The sequence below is a fragment of the Hipposideros armiger genome, unplaced genomic scaffold (assembly GCF_001890085.2).
Source record: "Hipposideros armiger isolate ML-2016 unplaced genomic scaffold, ASM189008v1 scaffold_238, whole genome shotgun sequence".
Lineage (NCBI taxonomy): Eukaryota > Metazoa > Chordata > Mammalia > Chiroptera > Hipposideridae > Hipposideros > Hipposideros armiger.
In genome coordinates this window covers 2,359,463-2,379,470 of record NW_017731588.1, presented here as the reverse complement: position 1 = coordinate 2,379,470, position 20,008 = coordinate 2,359,463, and the positions used below count along the sequence as shown (strand labels likewise).

At 41.9% G+C, this 20,008-nt stretch overlaps 1 protein-coding gene across 4 annotated transcripts in view; it reads left to right on the top strand.

The window, feature by feature from the left end:
* ITCH (itchy E3 ubiquitin protein ligase) overlaps window positions 1-20,008 on the top strand; it is a 139,624-nt gene that overhangs the window by 47,361 nt on the left and 72,255 nt on the right. For all 4 annotated transcript variants that reach the window (XM_019655279.1, XM_019655278.1, XM_019655277.1 and 1 more), the window contains exon 3: window positions 15,345-15,435. In XM_019655279.1, the coding sequence (XP_019510824.1) occupies window positions 15,366-15,435 (70 nt within the window). In that variant the 5' untranslated portion in view covers window positions 15,345-15,365. The remainder of the gene's footprint in view (window positions 1-15,344; window positions 15,436-20,008) is intronic.

Genomic DNA, 20,008 nt, shown 5'->3' with positions numbered 1-20,008 from the left:
TGTAGGTAAGAGAGGGCTTGTTTACTGAGAACCTCACTGTAAGGTTGTCTGGTGGACTATTAGGGCATTTTCATAAGAAGAATTGTCCTCTCTCCTGCCCTGTTGGTTCCGTCTTAGCTGTTGTGGGCTGGGAGCCAAGTGGAAAAAGAAGATGGGGAGTTTTGTCATTCATTTTGCGTATGTTGTTTTAATTGTTTGTTTTTGTTTTTTTAATTTTATTGGGGAATAGTGTTGTGGAGGATGTTTTTCCAGGACCCATCAGCTCCAGGTCAAGTAGTTGTTTCAATCTAGTTGTGGAGGGCACAACTCTGTGGCCCATGTGGGGATCGAACCGGCAACCTTGGCGTTATAAGCATTGCGCTCTAACCCACTGAGCAACTGGCCGCCCCTAATTCTCCTATTTTTGATACTGTTCTGCAGCTTTCAACTATGCCTAGCATCTCCCATTCCAGAGATGCTCTACTCTTTAGAGGGAAAAACCTGAGCCTTCTGGTGTGAAGTAGGGGATTTAGGAATCAAAATGCTTGGTAAGCACCTTTTCATCAATCCTGCTTATGTGTCCCAACTTTACTCCCTACTTCCAGAATTACCTGGTGTCACCTCTTGAGGACGCTGCAGTAAACCATCCTGGTTCTTGGCTTTTCCCTATTACCAACATTAGTGTCACCTTTCTTAAGTGTTGCTGTCAATTGGCATTGGTCCACCTGCTTTGTAGCTTACTGAAGTTACTTGTTTGTTGTTGTCTTGCCTGTTTTTCCTGATCTTTACTATTATTATTTAAAAATTTTTTTAAATTCCTTCTCCAGTTTACAGGGAATTTGAAAGTGGGTTCAGATGTGGATGTGTAAGCTATCATTTGTGGGTCTTTTCCCCACATATTTCATTTACTTTTATTGTTTTTGTTTACATTCAGATTTATACATTTTTTCTCTCACATTTTTTTTTTCATACACATTTGGAATCTGGGCACTGTTTTTATTTTTTTACTCTTTCTCTTTGAAATTTTAGCTTGCATATTAACTCCACAAAAGTTAATCAGTATTGGACTGGCCAAGTGGCGTGTTGGTTAAGAGTTGACTTGGGAGCGTGAGCTCTGAGGAGCTGGGCCGCCGGTTTGGATCACACATGGGCCAGTTACACTGCCCTGTACAGCTAAGATGGTGAACAGCAGCTCGACCTGGAGCTTGACTGCGGTGAGTCGCCTGCGACTGTGTAGGCTGCAGTGGGGCTGCAATGGGCTGCCGTAAGCTACCGTGAGCAGCCAGCGTGAGCGCCTGACAGCCAGCATGAGCTGCCGTGAGCAGCTGTGAGCGGCAGTCCAATGGCCGGCAACCGATTTGCCTCTCACCTGGAGGGAAGAGCGCAATGATCACAATACTAACATGGGCCAGTGAAGCGATGTCCTCCACAACTAGACTGAAGAACAAAAGGACAGCAACTTGTCTGTTCCCCTTCCCCGATTCTCTAACGCTGCTCCCTCCCCCAATTCCCCAATAAAATCTTAAAAAAAAAAAAAAAAGTTTATCAGTATCTTTGCCTTGTTACAATCCTGAACAATACAAGGATCTTGGAACAGTTAACTCCACTTACCTGTATTCCTGACTTTAATGCTGTTATTCAGTATTTTACTTTTATGTTTTAAATTCCCAAATAAGCCATTGTTTTGTGTTTTAGATTTACCTAATGAGTTGTAGGACTTCCTTTGAGGAGCATTCTTCTTATTCCTGAAGTACATCCTTTAGAAATTCTTCTAGTAGGGGTCCATTGGTACTAAAATAGTTTAGACTAGAAAAATAAAGTTTTTCCCTAATAGTTTTTTTGTTTTAAACAGCTCTGTTGAGATATAGTTCACATGCCATACAATATAGCTATTTAAAATGTACAATTCAGTGGCTTTTAGTATATTCAGAGTTGTACATCCAATATTTTAATCAGTTTTAAAACATTACCCCAAAAAGAATTTCTGTGCCCCAGCCCCCCATCCACTCAGCCCTAGTAGACAATAATCTACTTACTGTCTTTATATATTATTCTACTCTGGACATTTCATATAAATGGAGTCATACAATATATGGTCCTTTGTGACTGGCTTCTTTCACTTAGCATAAGATTTTCAAGGTTTATCCGTGATCTACCATTTACCAGTGCTTCATTTCTTTTTACTGCTGAATAATATTTTGTTGTATGGTATGAATATACCACAGTTTATTTATCCATGCATTAGTTGATGGACATTTGGGTTGTTTCTATTTTCTGGCTATTATGAGTAATGCTGCTGTGTTCAAATTTTTGTGTAGACATATTTTCATTTTCTTGGGTATATAGCTAGGAGCAGAATTGCTGGATTGTAAGGTAATTCAATATTTGACTTTTTACATGCCCAGCATTATTGTGTGAGGGTTCTAATTTCTCCACATCCTTGTCAGCACTTGTTATCTGTCCATTTTGTTATAGCCACCCTAGTAGGTGTGAAGTGATATCTCACTGTGGTTTTGATTTGCATGTTCCTGATGGCTAATGATGTTGAGCATCTTTTCATGTGCTTATTGGCCATTTGTGTGTCTTCTTTGGAGAAATGTGTATGCAGATCTTTTCCAAATTTTTCCTTTGTCTTTTTGTGTTGAGTTGTAAGCGTTCTTTGTATATTCTAGATACTTTTATCAGACATACGATTTATGAAAATTTTTTCCCTATTTTGTGGGTTGGTTTCTCACATTCTTGGTGCTTTTGGAGCACAGAAACTTTTTTTTTTTTTTAAGATTTTTATTGGGGAATTGGGGGGATGGGAACAGCGCTGGGGAACTAGGGGAAGGGGAACAGACAAGTTGCTGTCCTTTTGTTCTTCAATCTAGTTGTGGAGGACGTTGCTTCACTGGCCCAAGTTGGCACCATCACTGCGCTCTTCCCGGGTGAGGCAGATTAGTCGCCGGCTTCTGGACAGCTGCTCACTGCGGCTGCTGGCCGCTCATGCTGGCTGCTGGCTACACACGGTAGCCCATGGCAACACACTGCCACAGGAGCTGCAGCCTACGCCGTCGCCGGCGACTCATGGCAGCCCAGCTCCAGGTTGAGCTGTTGTTCAGCATCTTAGCTGTGGAGGGCAGTGTCACTGGCCCTCATATGTGGGATCCGAACCGGGGCCCTCTGGAGTCCCAAGCGAGTTCCCAACCATCGCGCCACTAGGCCGGCCCTCACAGAAACTTAATTTTGTTTTATATCCAATTTATTTTCTCTTTTGTTGCTTTTGCTTTTGGTGTTACATCTAAGAAACCATTGTCTAATGCAAGGTAACAGAATTACACCTGTTTTCTTCTAAGAGTTTTATATTTTTAGCACTTACATTTAGGTGCATGATTTACTGAGAATTAATTTTTGTCTGTGGTTGTTGGATATGGATCCAGGTTCATTTTTTACATGTGAATATTTAGCTGTTTCAGCACCATTTGTTGAAAAGTTTAATTGTCTTAACAGCCTTGTCAGAAATCACTTGGCCATAGATATTTTATTTTTGGATTCAGTTCTATTGCATTAATCTATATACCTATGCTTATGCCAATACCACACTGTCTTGATTATTGTAGCTTTGTAGTAAGTTTTGAAATTGGGAAGTGTGAGTCCTCCAACTTTCTTTTTCTTTTTCAAGACTGTTTTGTCTATTCCTGGCCATTTGTATGTCCATGTGAATTTTAGGGTCAGTTTGTGAATTTCTGCAAAAAAGGCAGCTGGGATTTTGATAGTGATTGTGTTTAAACTATAGATCATTTTGGGGACTATTGCCATCTTAATGATGGCAATAATCCATGAACATTGAATGTCTTTCCATTTATCTAGGTTGTCTTTAATTTTTAGTTTTGTGCTTTTTTTGTTGTTGAATTTTATTTCTAAGTATTTTCTTTATTTTTATGCTATTGTAAATAGAATTTTTTTCTTAACTTCATTTTCAGGTTTTTCATTGCTACCATATATACAGTAGCTTTGGTACGTTGATCTTATATCCTGCAACCTTGCTGAACTTGTTTAATAGTTTTTAAGTAGATTCTTTAGGATTTTCTATACATTTGTATAGAATTTTCTATACATTCTGTTTTCAAATAGAGATAGTTTTACTTTTTTCTCTCCAGTCTATATGCCTTTTATTTCATTTTCTTGCCTGATTACCTTGGTTAGAAACTCCAGTACGATGTTAAATAAAAGTGGCAAGAGCTGGCATTCCCTGTCTTGTTCTTCATCTTAGGGGGAAAGCTTCAGTGTTTCACCAATAAGTAGGATGTTAGTTGTAGATTTTTTTTTTCTTTTAAAGATTTTATTGAATTAGGGGAGGGGAACAGCATTGGGGAATCAGGGGAGGGAAACAGATAAGTTGCTGTTCTTTTTGTTCTTCAGTCTAGTTGTGGAGGATGTCACTTCACTGGCCCATGTTGTTATTATCATTGCACTCTTCCCAGATGAAGCAGTCGCTCACTGGCCATTGGACAGCCGCTCATGGTGGCTCATGGCAGCTCACGAAAGCTCACGCCCGCTGCCGGCCAGCACCACTGCAGCCTACAGCAGCCCAACACCAAGTCGAGCTGTTGTTCACCATCTTAGTTGTAGAGGGCGCAGTGTCACTGGCCTGCATGTTGGATCTGAACTGGGTGATCTGCTGCTTAGAGCCGGCGTTCCAAGCCAACTCTTTTTTTTTTTTAAGATTTTACTGGGGAATTGGGGGAGTGGAACAGTGTTGGGGAATTGGGGAAGGGGACCAGCCAAGTTGTTGTTCTTCAGTCTTCCTTGTGGAGGACGCCAGTCACCATCTGGCTTCCCGTTGGCAGCTTGTGGCCTCTAAGCTCAAGGTGCTGTGTTCAATCTTAGTTGCAGGTGGGTGTAGCCACCATCCCATGCGGGAGTCGAACCAGAGCCTTGTTGTTAAGAGCACATGCTCTATCCACTGAGCCATCCGAGAGGCAGCTCAGCTCAAGGTGCCGAGTTCAGTCTTAGTTGCAGGTGGGCATAGCCCACCATCAAACAGGCAATCTTGTTGTTACACCTGAGCCATCCTGCCACCTGTTGGCAGCTCATCTTGGGCGCAGCGTCACTGGCCCATGTGGGAATCAAACTGGCAGTCCTGTTGCTCAGCGTTCGCACTCTTTTTTTTTTTTAAGATTTTTATTGGGGAATTGGGGGGATGGAAACAGTGCTGGGGAATTGGGGGAAGGGGAACAGATAAGTTGCTGTCCTTTTGTTCTTCAGTCTAGTTGTGGAGGACGTTGCTTCACTGGCCCAAGTTGGCACCATCATTGCGCTCTTCCTGGGCGAGGCAGATCAGTCGCCAGCTTCTGGACGGCCGCTCACTGCGGCTGCTGGCCGCTCACGCTGGCTGCTGGCTACATACAGTAGCCCATGGCAACCCACTGCCACAGGGAGTGCAGCCTACGCCGTCGCCGGCGACTCATGGCAGCCCAGCTCCAGGTTGAGCTGTCGTTCAGCATCTTAGCTGTAGAGGGCAGTGTCACTGGCCCTCATATGTGGGATCCGAACCGGGGCCCTCTGGCATCCCAAGCGAGTTCTTAACCATCGCGCCACTCGGCCGGCCCAGCGTTCGCACTCTTAAGCCAACTCTTAACCAACTGAGCCACTCGGCCGGCCCTAGTTGTAGATTTTTTATAAATGACCTTTATCAGGTTGAGGAAGTTCTCTTCTTTTCCTAGTTCCTTGAGTGCTTTTATCATTAAGGGGTGTCACATGCCTTTTCCATGTCTGTTGAGATGATCATGTGGTTTCTGTTCTCTGTTCTATTGATGTGACATATTACATTAACTGATTTTTGGATATTTATCCAACTTTGCATTCTTGGTATAAATTCCACTTGGTTGTGGGTTGTTGCTGGATTCACGTTGGTAGTATTTTGTTGATGATTTTTACATCTGTGTTCCATATAAGAGGTACACCTGTGCATTTGCATTCCATATAAGAGTACACCTGTGCATTTGAGTTTCAGTTACTTCACTTTCAATACTTGTTATCTTTTTGGTGGGGAGGGAATAGTGGCCATTCTAACAGGTGCGAGGTGATGTCTCATTGTGGTTTTTATTTGCATTTTCTTCATGTTTTCAAGCATCTTTTCATACACTTGTTGGTCATATGTATATGTCTTCTTTGGAGAAATATCTGTTCAAATTCTTTGCCCATTTTTTACTTGAGTTATTTGTGGGGGTTTTTTCCTGTTGATTTGTAGGAGTTCCTTGTGTATTTTGGATGTTAACTCCTTATCAGATGTATGTTTGCAAATATTTTCTCCCTTTCCATAGGTTGCCTTTTCACTCTATTATGTTTTTTGCAGAGTAGGTGGATGTAATCCCCATTGTCTATATTTGCTTTTGTTGCTTGTCCTTTTGGTTTATTGCCAAGAAATTGTTGCCAAGACCAATGTCATGAAGCGTTCTCTTATATTTTCTCCTAGGAGTTTTAGAGTTTCGTATCTTAAGTTTTTAATATATTTTGTGTTGATTTTTGTGTATAGTGTAAGATAAGGGTTCAATTACATTCTTTTTCAATGTGGATAACTGGTTTTCTCAACACCATCTGTTGAAGAAACTGTCCTTTCCCCATTGTGTATTCTTGGCTCTCTTGTTGAACTTCAGTTGACTGTGTATATTTTCTTCTGTGATTAAGGATCTTTTAAAAATTTTTAAGAATTTTTTCAATTACTGTTGACATTCAATATTATATTAGTTTCAGGTGTACAACGTAGTGATTAGACATTTACATAACTTGCAAAGTAATCATCCTGATAAGTATAGTAATGGGATTATTTTCTTAATTTCTTTTTCAGATAGTTGTTAGTGTATAGAAATGCAGCTGGTTTTTGTATGTTGATTTTGTATCTTGCAAGTTTGCTGAATTTTTAATTCATTTTTAACAGTTTTTGTGTGAAGTCTTTAAGGTTTTCTATATAAGATAATGTCACCTGGGAATAGAAATGATTTTACTTTTTCCTTACTAATTTAGATGCCTTTTATATTTTTCTCTTGCCTGATTGCTCTGGGTACGACTTCCAGTACTAGGCTGAATAGAAGTGGTGAGAGTGGCCATTCTGTCACGTTCCTGGTATTAGAAGAAAAGCTTTCAATTTTTCGCTATTGAATGTGATGTTAACTCTGGACTTTTCACATATAGCCTTTATTTTGTGGAGGTAATGTCCTATTCATAGTTTGACAGTTTTTATTATGAAAGTTTGTTGAATTTTTTTTTTTAAGATTTTATTGGGGAATTGGGGGAGGGAACAGTGTTGGGGAACCGGGGAAGGGGAACAGACAAGTTGCTGTCCTTTTGTTCTTCAGTCTAGTTGTGGAGGACGTTAACTTCACTGGCCCATGTTGGTATTATCATTGCGCTCTTCCTGGGTGAGGCAGATCAGTCGCTGGCCATTGGACTGCCGTTCACGGCAGCTGCTGGCTGCTTACGCTGGCTGCCGTCCACTCACAGTAGCTTACGGCAGCCCACTGCAGCCTATGCCATCGCTGGCCACTCACGCCAGCCCAGCTCCAGGTCGAGGTGTTGTTCACCATCTTAGCTGTAGAGGGCAGCATCACTGGCCCATGTGGGATCTGAACCTGGTGGCCCTGCTTCTCAGAGCTCGCGCTCCCAAGTCAACTCTTAACCAACGAGCCATTCGGCTGGCCCAAAGTATGTCAAATTTTGTCAAACGGCTGGCCCAAAGTATGTCAGATTTTCTCAAAATGTTTTTCTGTATCAGTTGTGGTGATCATGTGGTTTTTATTTTTATTTTTTTAATGTGGTATATATAACACATTGATTTTCACATGTTGACTGATTTTTACCAAGCAGGGGACCACTGCCTGACGCACACAGGAACCAATACTATGACACCAGCTTTTGATGAAAGAAAAGGCTTTTTTTTTATTGCTGAGTTGACCTTCAGAAGGTAGACAGGAGGCATGGCTCAAATCCATTCCCCAATCCAGGGCATGGGGCAAGTTTTAAGGGGTTAGCAGGACAGGCTGATATGCTGAAGTGCTGGCATGGTGGGTTTTGATTGGAGAACTTTGGAACTTGGCCATTCATGATAAGATATGGAAAGAGGCTTCAGCATGCAATCTTCCTGGACAATGGGCCCATTGTTTCTAAAAGGGTTTCAGTGTTCAAGTTCCAGTTATGTCTTGATCCTTTGGTTTGAGGGGGTTTGGGGGGAGGCAAAACTTTGGTTCTGGGTGTAGCTGGAGTCAGAGTCTCTCCTTTGTGCATGCTTAGCTGCATGATCTGTGGTTTTGGTTTGTGTCTCTGGAAAGCAACTCAGTATCTTTTAAGAAACATGAGATGATGTTACCAGGAAAATGACATTGAAACCTCTGTTCTTGTCTTCTTGAAGGAAAGATTTCAGTCAAGAGATAGAAATTTGTGTAGCATGAACAGCAGAAGTTTATTAATAAAAGAAAGTACACTCCAAGACATGCAGTGGGCTGACCCAAGAGAGGGAAGCAGCCCCGCCTTAGATTGCATGAAGGCTTTTATTCTATGGGTAGAATTGCCTCCCCCTCTCCTCTCTCGTATCTTTCTTCCCCTGAGGTTCCTAGTCCTCTGGCATTTAGCAATGCATTTCTTTGATTTAGGGGGCATGAGTAAACACATCCCCTTGGTTTTGGGGGATGTGTAAATACATCCCTTTGGGGTATGAGAAAAACTGGAATTCCATTGGGCTAGTAAGGTATTGGTGACAAATAGGATGGGTTTCCCCCTTCTCTGACTTTTAACAACATATCTCTTTGATTTAGAGGTATGTGCGAGTTTGGAGTCCTGCTGGGCAGCTCCCAGGGGTCTTGACCCAAGTAGAAGCTGCAGCAAGGGGCTTTTTAATGGGGGCCAAATTTCTTCTCATTTCTATGTACCTACCTAGCCTATCAATAGGACCAATTTGAGCTGGTTCTGAGGTTACACCATCTTTGCATCCCAGTGATTAATCCTACTGGGTCGTGGTGTATTAATTCTTGTGCTGTTGAATTTGGTTTGCTAATATGAAAACTGAACATTTGGAATGTTATGACAACTCTGAAAATCAGGTTTCTTATTGCTGCTTGTTGTTATTGCTTGCTTATTTGATGACTTTTCCAAACTAATTTTCTGTAGTCTGTATTCTTTATCATGTGTGGCCACTGAAGTCTTTGTTCTGTTAGGTTGGTAGTCAGTTAGTGATTTGACAGATACCCTTAAACTCTTAGAACCAAAAAAACAACCCAAACCCAGTGTTTGCAGATTGCCTCTGTGTTGGGGCACTTGTGTGCTTAGTCCAGCAGTTTAAATATGTGCCTTAGTTTTCACTTTCTGCTTGTAAGGAGCCTGGTGGTCAACCAGAGTTAAGAGCCAGGGTCTTCTCAGATCTTTTCTGAGCATACATCCAGCCCTGGGCATATACATGGCCTTCTAGATTCTCCATAATTCCCAGGAGTTTTTCAAATCTCTTATTCCCCTAAGTGTCTTTTGCTCCAGCCTCTTCCTTCCCAGCCTTTTCAGTACTTCTATTGTGTTGCCCCTTGCCCCAGGTGGCAGTGGTTAATACAATTGCTTTTAAATGCTTTTGACAGACACTTCTGTGAACCTGTCTCAGCCCTAAGGAAGCTCCCAGGCAGGGAAAACACAGGCAAACCCTTGAGCCTGTCCTTCAGGGAACTTCCATCCAGACAGATCAAATCACACAACCACAGTTCTTTGAGAAAAAGCCCTGTGTTGCTTGTCTTGGATCCATTTTTAAGCTAGATTTTGTATGTGGTGTGAGGTAGGGAACTAGCTTCATCCTTTTTTACATGTGGATATCCAGTTGTCCCAGCACCATTTATTGAAGAGATGGCGATGAGGTTTTTTTTAAAGATTTTATTGGGGAATTGGGGGAGGGGAACAGCGCTGGGGAATCGGGGGAATGGGAACAGACAAGCTGCTGTCCTTTTGTTCTTCAGTCTAGTTGTGGAGGATGTTGCTTCACTGGCCCATGTTGTTACTGTGATCATTGCGCTCTTCCCGGGTGAGGCAGATCGGTCACCGGCCTCTGGACTGCAGCTCATGGCGACTCTTGGCAGCTCACACCGGCTGCTGGCCGCTCACGCTGGCTGCCGGCCACACACGGTAGCTTATGGCAGCCCACTGCAGCAGGGGCTGCAGCCTACGCCGTCGCCTCCCGGCCACCCAGCTCCAGGTCGAGCTGTTGTTCACCGTCTTAGCTGTAGAGGGCAGTGTCATTGGCCCTCATGTGGGATCCCAGCTGGGGTCCTGCTGCTCAGAGCTGGCGTCCCAAGCCAGCTCTTAACCAATGCACCACTCAGCCAGCCCTGGCAATGAGTTTTGAGATAAAATACCAAAAGCACAATTCATGAAACACAAAGTTAATTAACTATTGGACTTTATAAAAATTAAATCTAGTCTACAAAAGGCGTTGTGTGTGATAATGTGATTTATAATAAGATATATATATATCTGGTCTTCAATCTCATTCCTGACACACAGCTTCGAAAACCCTAGGAATTTCCTATATTAATAGTATAGAACTGTTACCAGAGAGCAGGCTCTTCTTGGCGAGGTGTCCAGGTTCTTGGCGTCGCGAGCAAAGAATTGAACGAGACACTGAAGTAAAGTGGTGAAAGAGCAGTTTATTAGAAGAGATAAGTACATTTAAAGAAATAGAAGCGGGCCAGCCAAGTGGCGCATTGGTTAAGAGCTGGCCTGGGACGCCAGAGGGCTCCCCGGTTCGGATCCCACATGGGGCCAGTGACACTGCCCTCTACAGCTAAGATGGCGAACAGCAGCTCGACCTGGAGCTGGGCTGCTGTGAGTCACCGGCGACGGTGTAGGCTGCCATAAGCTACTGTGTGTGGCTGGCAGCTGGTGTGAGCTGCTAAGAGCCGCCGTGAGTGGCCGTCCAGAGGCTGGCGACAGATCTGCCTCACCCGGGAAGAGCGCAATGATAATACCAACATGGGCCAGTGAAGCAACATCCTCCACAACTAGACTGAAGAACAAAAGGACAGCAACTTGTCTGTTCCCCTTTCCCCAATTCCCCAATAAAAACCTTAAAAAAAAAAAGAAATAGAAGTGGCCTGAGCAGTAGATAATAGCTGAAGGGCCGTTTTTAAGAGGTTTTTTGTTTTGTTTCGTTTTGTTTTTAGCTGAGCCATCCTGCCACCTGTTGGCAGCTCAGCGGCAGCTCAGCTCAGGCCAGGCATCGAACTGCTGTTGCTCAGAGCTCAAACTCTTGAGTGAGCTCTTAACCAACTGAGCCACTCGGCCCTTGAAGGGCCGTTTTTAGAAGGGAAAGCACACTCCAAAGAGTTTGGAGTGGGCCAAGCAAAAGAAGCTCAAAAGGCGCTGAATGGCCAGGACTTGGAGTTTTTATTCCTTTTCCTCTAGAATGGGCTGTTCCTTTCCAGGAATGGGACCACTTGATTGACACCTGTGATTGACAATAGGCTATTACCTCATCTCTTTAGACTAAGCATGTTTCTTCCCAAAGTTCAGTTTGTTATAATGATACTAATGAATTTCTGGGCATATGTATGATATTATAATGAGGCCCAGGTGAAATGAAGGTCACTGTGGCCTTTACTGTGCGGGTGTGAGTGACTGGTCTAATCTAGTTGGGTATTTTGTGCCCATTAATTTCCCTGCAGGGGTAGATAATTAAAATGAAAAGGGGAAGTTTTGGGTGGAGAGGGGAGGTCTTTTGGGCGGTTGCATTCTGTGGGCTGTGTTGGACAGGCAGGAATGCAGAGACCCATGTCTGCCTCTAACTGCCTGCCTTGTTTTCCCCTTGAGCGACTTGATCCCCATAAAATCTCTATGGGAAATTGAGGGACAGGAGGTCTTTTCTTCATCTGCTCCTGTTGGGCTGGGGCATAGAGCTGTCCCTGCCTCTTTGGGGTTCATGGAACTGTCACCCTATCTGATCTCAGATGAGAGGAAGGGGTCTTGAGATCCGCTTGGAAGACTGTGTTGGCTTCTTTGGTTGCGATCATGCTCGGGTATCATCTGTATCCCCAATGCCCCTGAATGAGGAAAAATAGGTTTTAATTAATCTGATAGCTCTTATGGAACCTGTGGCATTCAACCCGTCATTCAGGTAGTGTCAGTTGTCTAGGAGCTGGGCCCAGAATGGGTTTAGAAAGAACATTAGGCTTACTGGCCTGGGGATATGTTAAAACCTATTTAGTCTCTGGGTTGGGATTATCCAAGAGTTAGGTTCAGAATGGTTTGGGGGATGTTGGGAAGTCACAGGCTTTTAAGTAGTTATCTGAAGCCAGGGGTAAGAGATTTCTATGAATCAGATTAAAAACAATATTGTTTATGATTAAGAAACTGATTTACAAAACTATCAAGAAGCAAGGGGATAGGAGACTTTTATGATTCAAGGTAGGAGCATTCTTTAGCCTAGGATTCAGAAACTGATTTAGTAGAGTAATTAAAGCCAGGGGCTAAGGAACTAAGAAACTAGGGAAGAGGAGACTTAAAATTTTTATAGGAAAGAAAACTTAACAGTTTTTCGGTGGTGGGGGTGGGGGTGAGGGCGGGGCCGGCGGCAGCGGCAGCTGCTCGCTTGGCCCATAACGATACCTCTCACCTCCACAGAAATAAGCACTGTTACCAGTTTGAGATGTATGCTTTTTCTGTATTTATTTGTAAGTCTGTGTACCTAGAAGAATATATAGTTTGTTTTTGTTTGCAAAAATAACATCATGTTGTATGTATTCTGTAGCTTTAAAAATGTTCATGGAATCATTCCATTTCAGTCATTAATAAGTTTTAATGGCTGCGTAGTATGAATATATGGTTTATTTAACTAGTTTCCAATTTAGATCATTTCTATAGGTTTTTATTTTTACTATTATAGAAGCAGTAATTTTTATTCTGTTCAAGAATTTAAAATACTTAATGAATTTTGATTATGTAAAACTGCCGTATTTCCCCATGTATAAGACACATCCTTTTTTGAAAAATTTGGGGTCTAAAAACTGGGTGTGTCTTATACAGTGGTTGTAGTTTTCTTTAACTTGACTTCCCGGGTTTTTTTTGCACTTGTTTTTGCGCTCATACAACCACTATATAAGACGCACCCAGTTTTTAGACCCCAGATTTTTTTTAAAAGGGTGCATCTTACACATGGGGAAATATGGTAATATGTATAAGACAAATTCTTAAAATTACTAGCATGTTAAAGTCAAAATTTGAGCTTTGAGCATTTTTATGTATATGTCAAGGAATAAAACATTGAATTTTATAGAATTCATCTCAGTTGGAATTATTGTTACATTTCATTTTGGTAGATTTGAGAAGACATCAGAATTGTTTCATATTTAAAATTTTTAATGGAAGCCTAATTTTGTGTAAAAACTTAAGGCAATGTTTATAGTTTAAAGATATTTTGTCTGCCTTCTTGTACTTGTGTACTTCTTACAAAGTACCTGGCAAATTGTAAGTGCTAAGTAAATTATGTTTGACTTTAATCTTTACCTTGACCTACTCAAAATATTTCTAATATTTTCATCCAGTCCCCAAAAGCCTAAGAACATACTTTTATTTTGAAAACATTTAATTTATTTCAAACACTATAAATGAGAAATAAACATTTACAGAGCTGTTTTTCACACACATAATCATTCAGTCTTTACAACTGTGAGGTACAGGTGGTGTTATCCCCATTTTTCTGACAGGAAACCAGGATCTAGAGAGGTTACACAACTCAAATAGTATCATATAATGTGTTACTTTTTCTTTTCTTTTTTTTTTTTTTTTTTACTGAGCCATCCTGCCACTCAGCTCGGGCTGGACTCGAACTGCTGTTGCTCAGAGCTCAAACTCTTGAGCGAGCTCTTAACCAACTGAGCCACTCAGCCGGCCCTCATATAATGTGTTGATCCAGGAATTAGCTCCAGTGTGTTCCACTTTGTTATAAAATCTGTTATATGAATCATGCTGTTTCCACATGGCGATTAACTCTTCCATGATTAGGGGCTGAAGAAGAAATATTACACTTGTTCATTTAGTATACATGTAATTCAATTGACATTTCTTTGTTCATTTCATTGAACAGATTTTTAAGTGGTTGCTATGTGTCAGGCACTGTTTTGGGCTTCTGGATTTCATTAGTGAACAAAACAAAACCCTGGTCACATGGAGTTTATATTTTAGCCTAGAGAGTCAAAATGAATAAACTACCAAGTAAATTCCATAGTGTTTCAGAAAATAATATATTGTATAGAAGAAAAAATGACCATGATAGGTGGGACAGACTGTAAAATTGTCAAGAGAACAAATGGAATAAAGGTCCCTAAGTCTAAAACGTGATGGAATAACAAGGAAGTAGGTGCCTGAGTAGGAGAGGAGAAAAGGAGGAAATAAGATCAGGAAGTTGGGAGCAGGGGAAGAACGCCTCATACCAGGTCTTTTAGGTCATTATATGGAATTAGGCTGAGTAAAATGGGAAGCCTATATGGGTTTTGAGTATTTTAAAAGAGCCATCCTGGTTGAGTTGAGAATCGGTACTGAGACTAGATAAGGGTAGAAACAGGGAGACCAGTTAGGTGATTGCAGTAATCTGGAAGAGAGGCATACTCTAGGGAAAAGATGGCTGTCAGAGGCAGCTCTGAACAGATTGGTGGTAGAGGTGGTGAGAAATGGTTGGATTCTCCATCAAAAGAGAGACAACAGATTATGCTGGCAGGTTGGAAGGCAAATGTAAAAGAAGGAGTCAAGGATGACTCCAGGGTTTTTAGCCTGAGTATCTGAAAGGATGGAGTTGCCATCAATTGAGTTTACAGGGAAGATGAGTTCAGTTTTGAATGTGTTAAGTTTGGGATGTCATTTATAATAGATACCCGTGTGAAGTTGTTTAGAGTTGGAGTGAAGTCTGAGATAGATATACAAAGTTGGGACTTTTGGTATATAGATGATATTTAATGCCATACCACTGGATGATATTTTGGAGGAAATGAGTATAGAGAGATAAGAGGGAACCAGTAACTGAGCCCTACGATACTCCAACATTAAGAGAATAGAGAGAAGATGACAAGGAATTGTCAGAGGAGATTAAGGAGGAACAATCAGTGAGGTAGGTCATAAATGTAGAGAATGTGTCTTGGAAATTCAAGGGAAGAAAGTAAACCTTGGAAGAAGGAATGATCAACCATGTCAGGTTTTCCTGATAGGTCAGGTAGGATGAATACTTGAATTGAGAGTTAGCAATGTGAAGGCCACTGGTTATCATGTGGCCTCCAGTGGGATGTGGAAATGGCCTGGTTAGCGCTATTTACATGTTTTTTAAATGGGAATTTGTGGTGTTTACAAGTTATCTCCTTTGCCATGTTTAGGTTTGCCGTCCTATTGGTGGTATGTCTGACAGTGGATTAGAGCTTGGTTCAATGGGTAGCCTGACCATGAAATCACAACTTCAGATCACTGGTAAGTCTAAAAACGATTTGCTACTTTACTTGTTTCCCCCTAACATAAAAAAAAAAATCTTAAGAGAAGAAAATCTTTAGTGGCTGTACATATCAGGTGCTGAATTAATGTTTCCTTAATGAATGAACAAGTGAACAAAATGTGTGGATATGTAAAAATTACATTTTTATTTCAGGGTATTCTTGGGTAGCATGTATTAGTATTTCAATTTTTTTAATTGCCAAATAATATTTCATGTATGGACGTATACCACATTTATCCATTTATCAGTTAATGGGTGTTTGGGTTATTTCCACTTTTTGGCTATTATCAATAATGCTATTGAACATTCATGTACAAGTTTTTGTGAAGATGTAAGTTTTCAGTTCTCTTGAGTATATACCTAGGAGTGGAATCACTGGGTCACATAGTATCCATATTTAGCATTGTGAGGAAATCCAAATTATTTCCCGCATCGTTTTACATTCTCATTAGCCATATATGAGGGTTTCAATTTCTCCATATCTTTGCTTTTTTGGTTTTTTTGGTGTTTGGTTTTTTTTTGGTTTTTTTTTTGCTTTTTAAAGATTTTATTGGGGAATTGGAGAAGGGAAACAGTGTTGGGAAATTGGGGAAGGGGAACAGCCAAGTTGCTGTCCTTTAGTCTTAGTTGTGGAGGGCGCAGCTAGTTGCCACCCGGCTGCCTGTCAGCAGCTCTCGGCCACTCAGCTCAAGGTGCCGTGTTCAATCTTAGTTATGGGTTGGCGTAGCCCACCATCCCACGCGGGAGTCGAACCAGAAGCCTTGTTGTTAGGAGTTCGTGCTCTCACCAGCTGAGCCATCCTGCCACCTATGCAGCTAGCTCAGAGGCATCTCAGCTCGAGTGCAGCTCACTGGCCCATGTGGGAATTGAACTGGCGACCCTGTTGCTCAGAGCCACTCGGCCAGCTCCTTGTATGTACCGTATTTCCCCATGTATAAGACGCACCCTTTTTCTAAAAATTTGGGGTCTAAAAACTGGGTGTGTCTTATACAGTGGTTGTAGATTTTTTTTTTAAAGGTTTTTATTGGAGTATTGGGGGGATGGGAACAGTGCTGGGGAATTGGGGGAAGGGGGAACAGATGAGTTGCTGTCATTTTGTTCTTCAGTCTAGTTGTGGAGGAGGTTGCTTCACTGGCCCAAGTTGGCACCATCATTGCGCTCTTCTCTGGCAAGGCAGATCAGTCGCTGGCTTCTGGACGGCCGCTCACTGCGGCTGCTGGCCGCTCACGCTGGCTGCTGGCCACACACGGTAGCCCATGGCAATCTACTGCCACAGGGACTGCAGCCCACGCCGTCGCCGGCGACTCATGGCAGCCCAGCTCCAGGTTGAGCTGTTGTTCAGCATCTTAGCTGTGGAGGGCAGTGTCACTGGCCTTCATATGTGGGATCCGAACCGGGGCCCTCTGGCATCCCAAGCGAGTTCTTAACTATCGCGCCACTCGGCCGGCCCGGTTGTAGATTTTTATTTATTTTTTATTTATTTATTTATTTTTTTTAAAGATTTTTATTGGGGAATTGGGGGGGTGGGAACAGTGCTGGGGAATTGGGGAAAGGGGAACAGACAAGTTGCTGTCGTTTTGTTCTTCAATCTAGTTGTGGAGGACGTTGCTTCACTGGCCCAAGTTGGCACCATCATTGCGCTCTTCTCTGGCAAGGCAGATCAGTCGCTGGCTTCTGGACGGCCGCTCACGGCGGCTGCTGGCCGCTCACGCTGGCTGCTGGCCACACACGGTAGCCCATGGCAATCCACTGCCACAGGGACTGCAGCCCACGCCGTCGCCGGCGACTCATGGCAGCCCAGCTCCAGGTTGAGCTGTTGTTCAGCATCTTAGCTGTAGAGGGCAGTGTCACTGGCCCTCATATGTGGGATCCGAACCGGGGCCCTCTGGCATCCCAAGCGAGTTCTTAACCATCGCGCCACTCGGCCGGCCCCCGGTTGTAGATTTTTAAACTTGCATTTCCCACTGAGGACAAGGCAATATATGAAGACAGTGATTCATCATCAGACACAGATGAGGACAAGGTTGGGAGTTTTGACAGTGATGAGGAGTTGTATGAATTTTATGATAAGTAAAACTTGAGTTCAATAACTTTATGTTATACATTTTTTTCCCCAAATTTTGTGCCCTAAAATTAAGGTGCGTCTTATACATGGGGAAATATGGTATATCTTTTTCTTTTTTTCTTTTTTTTTTTTTTAAGATTTTATTGGGGAATTCGGGGAAGGGAAACAGACAAGTTGCTGTCATTTTGTTCTTCAGTCTAGTTGTGGAGGATGTTGCTTCGCTGGCCCAAGCTGACACCAACATTGTGCTCTTCCTGGGTGAGGCAGATCAGTCGCTGGCCTCTGGACGGCCACTCACGGCGGCTGCTGGCTGCTCACGCTGGCTGCCGGCTACACACGGTAGCTTATGGCAGCTCACTGCAGCAGGGGACTGCAGCCTATGCCATTGCCAGTGACCCACAGCAGCCCAGCCCCAGGTAGAGCTGCCATTCACCATCTTAGCTGCAGAGGGCAGTGTTACTGGCCCTCATATGTGGGATCCGAACCAGGGCCCTCTGGCATCCCAAGCCAGTTCTTAACAAATGCGCCACTCGGCCGGCCCGGTATATCTTTTTTAGAGAAATGTCTGTTTAAACCTTTGTTTGTTATTGTTACTTTGTCTTTGTTTCTTCTTCTAACCATAATAACCAAGTATATTGCTTTCAGATTAATGTTCTTAACATGCCATCTGATGTTGCATTCTTGCTCAAAAAACTTCAGTGCTTTTCTGTGACTATGTTACCGAATTTCTTTAGCTGGAGCTAAGACCTTACCAGTCTGGCTCCATATGGTCTCTTTGTAGGTCTTTATGTATGAACTGTTTGCACTAGACAAGGTGAGTCACTGGATTTTCTTCAGACACGCGTGTATCTCTGTCATATAGTGAAATCCTGGTCTCTCCCTTAAAGTTAATGGTATTTATTGACTGTAGAACAATTATTTTCCTCTGTATGTTATTTTAGTTTCTACCATAACACCTCTGGATTGTGAATATTAGGCCAGAAACCATATCATTACTACTCTTTTCAAAACCTGAGAGTGATTGAATTATATAAAAGTAATACTTTCTTAAGGTGACAGGATCTTAGAATTTGCTTTTAGGAATTCCTTCACTAATTCCAGTCTCTTAGCAATGTCTGATTCCCAATGAAAGTATAAGTCTTTAATTTTCAGGTTATATAAGTAATATCTATGTTTTTTATTTTTTATTTGTTTTTGTGATCATAGATTAATATTTTTGTTCAGCATTTTCTCATTGCTGTTTTCTGTCTTCCATTTTTTATGTTTTTTTATTTTTAAAACTCAGTAAAATAATAAAGTGAGGGGTCCATGTTTATCAGAGATGAATATTGTTATATTCCTTTAGATTAAGTTTATATTCCTTTAGATTTTCTTTACAAAAACTGGCTATCTTATTTGCTATCATTATTATAGTAAAGACAGCATTTAATAAATGCCAGAATATACCTCAAGAAGTCATAATCCTCAGCCATTTTAAAGTTTTTAATCTTGGGTCCAAAAATTCTGAGAATGCACAAGTGCAGGGCATAAAACGTTTTAATGAACTTAATAAACTTTTAATAAAACAAGCATGACTAATGGATAAAAGTTACATATTTAGCAAATACATCATTAGATATGAGACAAAGGGAATGCATAAGATAATAAACAGTAAAGTGCCAAGTTGAATAGAATGAAGTGCCGTTCATTATTTATTGTTTACTTCTTTGCTTTTGATGCTAGAAACCATAGAACTGTTTTTTGCACAAATCCCCTTAATGACATTGCATTTTTTATTCTATATTAATACAAGTAGATCAGTTATAGCATTTGTTTTTATTCAGCTGCTTCAACATCTTTCTAGAGTCAAAGAAGGCATGAATATGCAAGTGTAAAAAATAAATTCCAAAAATAAATTCCATGGTATAAGATAATGGCAAGAAGAGGTAACAGCTTTGGTCAGAAAAAGAGAGATCAGTATTTCACTAGAGTTGCTATGAAAGGAGGTGGTGCTTGAAACATTGCTACTGTGTAAATGTAGAGAGGTAGAAAAGGAGCCTTTCAGGAGAGAACATGAGCAAGAGGCATGAAGGAAGGACATGCACAAGGCTTCCCTTTTTAACTCCAAAAGCTGCAAAGCGGGGAGCCATGAGAATTAATGGAAGTGTGGGTCATCTCCTTCAGGTATGGCAGGGCTACAAAAATATCATTGCTAAGAGAGATGGGAAGATTTTGTTTTTGTTTTTTTTTAGCTGAGCCATCCTGCCACCTGTTGTCAGCTCAGCGGCAACTCAGCTCGGGCTGGGCATCGAACCGCTGTTGCTCAGAGCTCAAACTCTTGAGTGAGCTCTTAACCAACTGAGCCACTTGGCCAGCCCCAGAGAGATGGGAAGTTTTTGTTTGTTTGTTTGTTTTAAAGATTTTTATTGGGGAATTGGGGGAAGGGGAACAGACAAGTTGCTGTCGTTTTGTTCTTCAATCTAGTTGTGGAGGACGTTGCTTCACTG